The following is a 9446-nucleotide window of genomic DNA, read 5'->3' as shown; positions in this document are numbered from 1 at the left end:
TGGAACCGAAAGTGGAGAGAGGGAGAGAGAGAGAGCTCAATTCTCCACCTTCTTGTGCATGTTGAGAATGCACAGCACACAGCCCAGGATGGCTTCCTTGGACTCCTGGGATCGAACACGGTCCCAGATGTGGCGCAGTGCTGTTCCAAGGTGCGTAGCGCCTGTTGAGAGGATTCTCCTGAGATATTGTGCCACTGAGCCTACCAGTCTGCTACTGAGGAGCCTGATAACCAGGGACCGCAGCAAGATGAAAACTGCTGGCATGCTGCCTGACTGTGCTGCACTAAAGTCTTGGAAAAAAAAAAAGAAAGCTCAGAAAAGGAGGGGGAAGAAGGAGGGTTGGTTAAGAGAAGGGATGAAGTCACCACCTCTTCTCTCTTGCTTTCTTTCTGTCAGGATCAACAGGGGGGGCTGTAAAGCCTGGCTGTCAAAACTTCCCCTCTGAACCCTAACAGAAAATCTAGCAAGATAAGAGACCCAGAGTAATGGAGTCAGAGGGAGAGACCTCTGTTGGACCTTTTCAATCACAGCTTATCCTCTATGAGGTAATATCCTCGGCTGAGTCACACTCACACACACCCACACTGCCTCTCCCTTACCTCCACTTTGAAGTGCAGAAGAACTCATTCAGCTGTAAGGCATTGGGATCTGTCCCAACACAAGAATTACAAGACAAAAAAAAGTCTTAAAAATAAAAAGGATCACTTTCAGAGACTCAACTTTATGCTGTCTGTCCAGGAGCGAGAATGATTCCCTCAGGTCTATGTTGAGCCTCCTCTTTCTCCATCAGAGGGGAGCAGTTGCCACACGGGTTACAGCTGAATGAAACAGACCAAATCTGTCGCTCTGCTCCTTAAACCTCAGAGCTGCTGACATAACAAGTGTGTAGAGGAGGAGGGGTGCATACAGAAGTCAAGCAGATGATGGCCCCCACCACTCCTTGATGGTGGCAAAAGGTTCAGCAGAACAAATGTTGGGATGACTGATTGGAATGCCAGGAGTGGCGTGCTTATGTCAGGGTTGGTGGGGGGGGGAGCAGACAGCAGAGAAAACATTTGCAGAGGAGCAGAGGGGAGAAAATGCTTTCACTGCTGAAAGCTTTTCCCTTACAAGGAACTCTCGCTCTTCTGCTGCCCACTGACTTGACCCCTGCACCTGGTCCAGTGACTCTCCAGTGTGGTTCAGCTCCTTATAACAAAACTCAGGCAGTGTTATGAAACTGATGTTACTGCATGCTTCATTTACAGCACAGCGCTTGTGGAGTCAGTGTTCTCTAATATTTGACCCATGTGGCGGTATTATGTAACGTTTAGAAATAGAAACATAAAAAGAAAAAAACCCAAACATTATTGCACATGCTGTGAAGTCTCCAGTGTTACTGAGTTTGTCTGAGAAGGGTCAAAACAGCCAGCAGTGGGACAGCGTTCACTCAGCGGGGCTCCGTATGACAGATGTATCCCCAGAGTCGTCATGGTTAATAATGCTTTTAAAAGAGCTCTAGTTTCATGATGAAGTCATCTAAGGCAGAGTTTTTAATGTGTTGCAGCTTGAAATCAGAGATAAATTCTGCACAGGCTGAATGGGTGGAGTTCAAGGGGGTTTGGCTAACTTTAAAATGACATTTCTTCATATTGCCGTGTGAGCGGCTCTTAAAGTCTGCAATTTATGTGCGCAGTGGTTAAACCCTGCGACTGTGAACCCGGCAAATGACAAAAATGTGATGTGTGTTCACTTAGAAGTTGCAGTCATTAACAAAATTAAGTGATTCTTTTCAATTTAATACTATTTTATATACAATTTAAGACTATTTTATTTCATCATGCTCACAGCTGTTTAAAGTCAAATGATTTACTCCAGTAAGGCCTCAGTCACACAGACGTAGACAGTCAGGGGGATCAGGCAACCACTGGTCGCTAGGGAAAAAAAAGTGTGTTTCGTGACGAGCTGGTGAGTGGTTGCTGCTGGTTATTGGTTACTGCAAGGTGACGTCAGTCACAAAGAGGGTGCTGTACCACAAACCTCTGGTGATTGCTTTGGTCACTTGTAGTCTGCTGCAGTGGCCCGTAGTTTGCATTGAACTTGCCTGCAAACACTCATCATTTGCTCTCTAAGCTGTAGCGAAATTTGAAAAAGTGCAGAACAAACTGGCAATGGAGAACGTTTGCCTTCAAAGTAAACGCTGCACCTTTTGTGAGTGCGAGGGGGCTGCTCAGGTTTCTATAGTGTGATCCAGGCAAACAATTAGCATTAAAATGTACATGTTTTATATTTTATGAGTGAGATCATTTCACTAGAGATTCCTTAAAAATTCTTTCTTTTGACCTTTAAAAATTTTTGTCTATCTTTTGCCTCTTTTCCACTTAGACTATAAACATTTATAAAGGACGGAGAGTTGTTTGCTCAGAGAGTTACCATCTGATTAGATTTGAACCAGGTGTCCCACCTCTGCCAACCGAGTCAGATTAGGCTACTGTAACACCTTCCTTATGTTGTTTACCCTGGAAGTGCTCCCTCGCTCACCACAGCCTGCATTCGCGTCTTGTGTGTAACATTTAAGCGCTCTCACCGCATCCATTACAAATATTTTATATGTCAGCCTTGATGTGATTGCCCTTTCTATGTCTTTGTGCGCACCTTTGAGGATGGATATTAAAAGACAAGCTGGTTCTGGCCTGATGGCTGATATCATTGCCTCCCAAGACGATAATAAAAACCTGATGTTTTCTCACCACAGGCCCTGGTTAGTGATTGCCCTTGTTAGATATCTTCCATTTAGTTAGAGTCAGTAAATACAACTCAGAGGACTTGTTCAAGGGGTGATGTCACCGAGTCTGTCCGCATGAAAGGAGGTTGATAGCTGCGGCGGAGGAGAGAATATACATGGGGGCAAGAGGGGGGGTCTGTACTTTTCCACTTGGTGTATGTCATCACAAAGGCATGATTGGCCTCCTGGTCAAGTTTCAGTGCAGATAAGACTGAGTTTTTGCTCTAAAACCAAAAAAAGATTAGGTTTTAGAAATTGTTGCTATGAAAGGAATAGAAAAATTAGGTGCTATGTCAGCCCTGCTTGGCCAAAACTGGACTTAAGATTACATAAAAAGTAACCTTTAGAGAAGCCCAATTTTAATCAAAAGCCACACGTTAAGTCATCAGAACCACCAAAGTTTTAGTTATGTCTAAACTGTGATGATAGTGTCTGTAAAGTTTTAAACCAACACAGTCATGTTTAAACCGGTTCACTTTTTTGTTTAAATGGAATAAAAACAACAGACTACAAAGAGGGTGGTTTGTCTGAATGACAGTGAAATAAAATCAAAATGGCAGGGAGACAGTTCCAGTGAAACGGTGAACTCCTATTTCTGCTAATGCTTATCACTGTCAATTCATTTGTACTTCACACACAGTTTTGAAGCTACATCTCGTCAGTGACCTAGCTCGTCTCAGTTGGGTCGCCTGCGGGATTTTTGTACATCATCTGCTGAGTGAAAGTGAAATGATTTGTGCTTCAAAGGAACAATGCAGCATCTGCAGTTTATGGACAGTGCGTAATATAAACACATTATAGAAGACACATTTTCAGCATTTACTACATGGTGCCCACATGGGATTTACCCACCCCAGATCTCTTGGAGTGGGTTGCAATGTAGTTTTTAATTTCAATTAAGTCTTCTTGAAAACATAAAAGCTGCAGGCTGGAAAGCCAAAAGCTGAAGTTCCAAACCCTTTAGTCATCGATTTAATAATGAAATGATTGTGAAAACCACTCTTGAGGCTCACCTGAGGCAATATCTGACCTGGTAAGACTGCATGCTTATCATCTGACGCTCCCGCACACCTGTGGTACTTCATGCCAGGAGTCCTGTTTCTCACTTTTTTGAACATGTCCACGCTTATCACAGATATAAAAAGGCTAAGCAAATTAAAGTGTTGGATGACATCACTTGCAATAAAGTGCCAAGTTTGTCACAGTATAAGGAGGCGCAAGCAAAACAATGAAACTTAACTGTCTGCCGTGACGCATATCGGGAGCATTTTAAGCTGAAGCAGCAATCTTCCATGCACATATGTAACCTGTCATATTTATAATATTTAAACACCAGCTTTGGCAACACTGTAGTATTGAGTGAAAAAAAATGTATATGTCTGTTAGTAAGTGCAGTTTGTAAAAATATACAGGCAGGAGTCAGACCTGGTTTTAAAATAAGACAGTCTCCTAACATCCTAGCATAACAATTGAGCATGACATTAGAAAAATACATCAGACAAAGGAGCTGGGGATGTTTTATAGCTGGGGAGGTTTGTAGTTAAGTTTGTTCCGAACAAAAAGCTTTGTCCACCTAATCAATCAAAAGATTTGAAAGGAAGTTTTCAGATGATCAGCTGCATCCCATTAGTGTTTGTGTTTAAACTTCTGATTTGTGTTTTAACTCAAAATAGACTTGCATTCATGGACTCATTAGCTGTCACGACATAATGTTCACTGGAAATCTGGCTGGATTAGAACATTTCTGGATATAAATGAAAAGATTGAAGTTTTACCCAACATCCCTCTGTGATGGCCGATCCATCTCCCTGGTTTTGGCGCATTGTTATTAGTAAAGTCAAAGGGAAAACAGGTTTGTACCTGTTAGTATTATTAGAGTTAGCATGCTAGCATGCACGTATTAGCTTATAGCAATGTAATTTTAGCCTTTGAATCAAATCTAATAATCTACGAAGATCATCTGAACATTTCCATGTTTTAGTGTAAGTGTAGGGTTCAATAACCTTTACTGTCAATTATAATAATAGTTACACATCTTATTAAATACAAATTAGCCCTTCAACATAACTAATAAAAATAATTAAGGTATACATGTAAATAATTAAAATCTTTGACTAGTCTGCAGTGGCCTATTAACGATGATTGTATGACACTTTCACATTGCATTTTCAGTACAATATCACTATGACTTTATTGTATTTATAAAATTAGAGAATTGAAACGATGATTTGTTTAGCCTATTTTTTTTTTTTATCGTTATTACCAACAAATTTGAACAATTGTAATTTTCCTAACTGTTCAGGAAAATTAACCAAATTAACAGTAGGCAGCTTTGATCATAAATTTTGTATTTATTTATTTTTTTAATTATTTATTTGATTAGCATTCAAATATCTCAGTGAATACAGAATAAAGATCTACCACAAAGCAAGAAAGCACAAGACAAGGCTAATTAAAAGGTATTGGCTGAAGCACATGCTTATTATGCCAACCCTTTTAACAAAAGATCTTTAGCATGCAGAAATGCATTATCTGTGCCATTTTATACTAAACTAAATCATAAAATTTCAGGGTATTCAAATTAATAAACAAAATGTTAGTTGGTTCTATATAGTTTGATTGATTTATACTTCTTATAGCTCTTTTTTGTAACAATAAGTCATATATGGAAGCAACAGAGAGCAATAAATACAATACAAAGCTGCCTAATAGCTTTAAAAATAGTAAAAGTTAAAAGAAGAAACAAGAAAAAGGTAGTGCTACTTTCTAGTGACACTGCTAATATGAGATGCTATATGAGATTGCTAGTGCTGTTGTTCATGGGTATTGCCACCTGATGGTAATGCTAGCGGTACATTATTAGCAAAGTGTAGCTAATTCGCTTCAGTTAATTTTGCTACTTCCCAGGATGAAAGTATTACGATTCAGTACCCGCAATAGCCACAGTACAGTATTGCTCATGCAGGGAACCTAACAAGCAGTGACTGCACTTTAATCCAGGACTTTGAGGGAACGTAAACATAGTAGTTAACAGGCTTATGTGAGAAGAAGAAGCTGGCTATTTAGAGAACTGTGGTTATATCGATAACATTAAGCTCCAATGAAAATTTTAGCTGAAAAAATATTAACAATTTTTAAATGTAAATAGAGAATAAAAAGCAATGATAAATATGAATATGTTAAAAAAAAAAAACACTATTGTTAATTTCCATATTTATATTCACATAGTCTTTTTTTAATCAAAGCCACAGACGCTGGGTAAATGGCAGCACCGTGTCTCAGCAGTTCTCACTGTTTCCTCATAGCAAGGACTGTTTTGTGTGGAATTTGCAGTCTGCTTGTGCCTGTGCACAAAAACATGGTAGGTTAATGTTGCCCATGTCAACCTGGACAAGCTTGCAAAGAAGATTTTTAATCTCAGTGGTTTCACTTCCTGTTTAAATTAAAAATAATAATAATAAGGAACCTTGTGTGGCTGCAGGGCTGCAGGTTCAAGACTCCCCCAGGACAAGAAGATGGACACACTGTATCAGACAGACTGCACCTTCAGGTAGCAGTCATACTGAAAGCTGGGATCAGGTCCCATTATGTGACATCATCAGTTGACTAGGCATCTGTGCTCCAACAGCAGGAAGCAATTTTCCCATATCAAAGGTTGAATAACAGGAAAAAAGCTGTAGCTTATTTTTGCCCTCTCCGAAAGTATCAATCACCTTGAGAGGGACGCTTAACATCTGACCTCTGATGTCATTTCAGTGGCAAGCTGGGTGCCTTTAAGCTTTTATTTTGAAGCTCAGTTGACTTGGCAGTGTGATTTATTAATCAAATGCAAGAACTTTAATCATGTGATGCAGCTTGCTTAGAGTATACTGATAACATGTGTACTTGACATCTGAATAGGCAACTGTTGCTAAGTGGACAGGTTTGTTAAAGTCTCTCAGCACAGAGGGAGTAAATAAGGAGACATCAGCCTTTATACTGACATTTTGGAATAAATGTTTATACATACAATCATTCAGTGGATCTGTAATCATCATGCACATTAAAAAAAAGTAAAACAGCAGAAAAAAAAGTAAATTTAATCCAAGTGTTTTAGGAAAACTGTGAAATATAGACAGGGAAAAGAAGATATTGAATTATCCTATGAATCCCTGTTGCAGATTAGTTTAATGCTTCAGTAAGGGTAATTTTTTTTGTCAGTTTTTTTATTGGATCCATACATCAATAAACACACAGACAACTTGGAAAATGTCTCATTTGTTTTTTGATCTTCTTGAAAACTAGTTAGGGCAACACTCATTCAGTCTTACTTTGAAAACGTCATTACACTTCACCTCAGGAGTCTGCGTTTAACATAGGAAAGCCAAATGCGATCCCCCACTCCTGCTTTGACAAACAAGGTGGCCTTGAGGCCTTCACATAACAAGCTGGACCTACCTCAAAGTTCTGCGTTATTGTTTGCCTCACTCATGTCACCTCCTGTTAGAGGAATGAATGAGCTCATTGCTGACACTAGTCTAAGTTATGCATGACTTGTTGATGATAAAAAATCAACTGACATATGAACAAAGCACCGCATTGTGGTATACTTTGACAAATAAAGCAGAGTGACAAGACATGGGTTGTGGGTTCCCAGATTGTACAGACAATTTACAATACATAAAAGGACAAAAATGATTTTAACCAACCGTTATAAAATTCTGAAAATTCAGTCACAGTTTGTAAGCCACGGCAAAACGTTTGTGTGGACACGATAACACGAGAACCCAGATTATGAGCCTCTTTTGGCATATTTGTTGCATGGATGTTAAGACTCACACATATTTTTATATTATTCTAGGTCATCTGTCCCTTAAAGAAACAGTAAATGACTAAGTTTCAAAAGACCGCAGCGCCAAACTATTTTTAAGCATCAAAAGAGGATGATGGGAGGTTCAAGTGTTTAAGTGTCTTCAGATATGGTGTGGGAGAACCACTGGGGCCTGTCACTGACTGACTCAGAGATCCCCAGGACATCCAAGGAAAGTAGCAGTCACTGCCTTATCCGGCCCTTACCCATGGATGATAACAACAAGTGGGTTTTAAGCAGGTGCTGTGCAATCTTCAAAACAACTGTACCAACTGTATGAGAAGAAGAGGGGTGAGGTTAGGGCAAAAATAGAAAGTGAGCCACATAATTGAAGCGGTTCAAGTGAAAATATGCCTTGCAGACAGTTGCCTGTCTCTGCTGTTGCAGTCAATCTGAAAACTCTGTGGAACGATAATTATTTTATCCTACTCCTAAAAGCACAAATAACACAGGACAAAAAACTCAAAAGAAGATAAAACTGCTGTGGAAGAACATGAGAGTGTAAGAAATTACGCGTACTTTCATATCTGCTTTATTTTGTGCAGTTGCATTGAATCCAGGAACACTTCTGTCTTTAATTGTTGGGATTTTTTGTTGTTGTTTTTTTTAATTTGGGAGGTGAGAAGACCACAGACAAACTTCTCACTATTCTATCCAACAGCATCACTCAGACCAACCTTGAAAGAGATAAAGAAGCTAGAGAAAACCTTCAGAAAATGTGCAGACTGTGGGCATATGCTGTCAAAGAAAAAAAAGATTACAATCAGCATTCTGTATTAAGCGATCTTCTTCCCATAGAGAGGATCTGAGGTGAAGTACAGAATGGTCAGATCGGTTTGATCCTACTCTTCCCCCATCTTGGCTGCTGCCAAAGCATTTTTGCGTTTTTTATGACCAGTGTGGAAATGATAATACGCTATTAAATCACTCATCTGTTTAGGATTTTAAGCTTTGTCCAATAACCCGCCTCCCTGCACCGCCACATGACTTTCCTTATAAAATACAGCTTGTTACTTAATTGGTAATTGGAAACACAGCCTAACTAATAAATGCTGCTACAAAGTACTAATTTTTCTCTTAATTCAGAGCAATTCAAATGAACCATAAGCGAGAAAATTACCTAAGGCGCATACCAATCGTCTTCTTTAGAGACTCACAGAGAGGAGCTCTGTTCATTTAATAACCCCGAAATTAAAGGAAAATGTATGATTCAGTCATCTGGCCACAGAGTTAGATCATGCTCTATGACATCATTCTGGACTGCTCAATACTGCTTACCTAATCGAGCTATGGCGGAAGTCAAATCCGTACGTTAAACATCCGGAGATCCTGCCTGCACTCTGTAGCAAAGCACTGATAGCTTGCGGATGCATAGGATTGGACATTTTGGGACAATGCTCAAACAACACTATGACTGTAAGAATGTTCCTTAACTTAGACCCATGCAGCGAAAACACGTAGTGGAAACTATGAAAGAAGATCAGGAGCAGGTCCGTAATAATGTAAAACATATTAACATTTTCTGGCAAGACCCATGCACTAATTTAACACAAAAGTGAGGCTGAAAGGAGTAATGTTACAAAAGTATATTTAATTAGTGTTTGTTTTTCAGGTCAACAGTATATAAAAAAAAAACCCTTCTTCCCCCTTTCCTTTTATATAAATTGGTTTATTTTGCATGGAGCTGGTTTTACTGTTCATAATAACAGCACACTTAGAAGTTTTATACCCCATGGTAAAGAAAAAGGTTAACCGAATGAGCCGCTTCTACGCAAAAGCTGTATTTTTCTCGGCCACAAAAAGCATTGCAAAGCTCTTCCATCACCGGGCCTG

The 9446-nt window shown here is 39.5% G+C and overlaps 1 protein-coding gene across 1 annotated transcript; it reads right to left on the bottom strand.

The window, feature by feature from the left end:
- Positions 1–36: 36 nt before the first annotated feature.
- Positions 37–962, bottom strand: LOC146374669 (protein myomixer-like). The gene has a single exon (XM_084948618.1). The coding sequence runs from the start codon at positions 262–264 to the stop codon at positions 37–39; it is 228 nt and encodes a 75-aa protein (XP_084804744.1). The 5' UTR covers positions 265–962.
- Between the last annotated feature and the right edge of the window lie 8484 nt (positions 963–9446).

The sequence above is a fragment of the Perissodus microlepis genome, chromosome 13 (genome assembly GCF_051167445.1).
Source record: "Perissodus microlepis isolate ML-2025 ecotype Zambia chromosome 13, ASM5116744v1, whole genome shotgun sequence".
Classification (NCBI taxonomy): domain Eukaryota; kingdom Metazoa; phylum Chordata; class Actinopteri; order Cichliformes; family Cichlidae; genus Perissodus; species Perissodus microlepis.
This window is presented reverse-complemented; position numbering and strand designations above follow the sequence as displayed.

Coding starts and splice junctions, on each gene's coding strand:
- LOC146374669 (XM_084948618.1), bottom strand. CDS start 264: ATGCCAGCAGTTTTCATCTTGCTGCGGTCCCTGGTTATCAGGCTCCTC.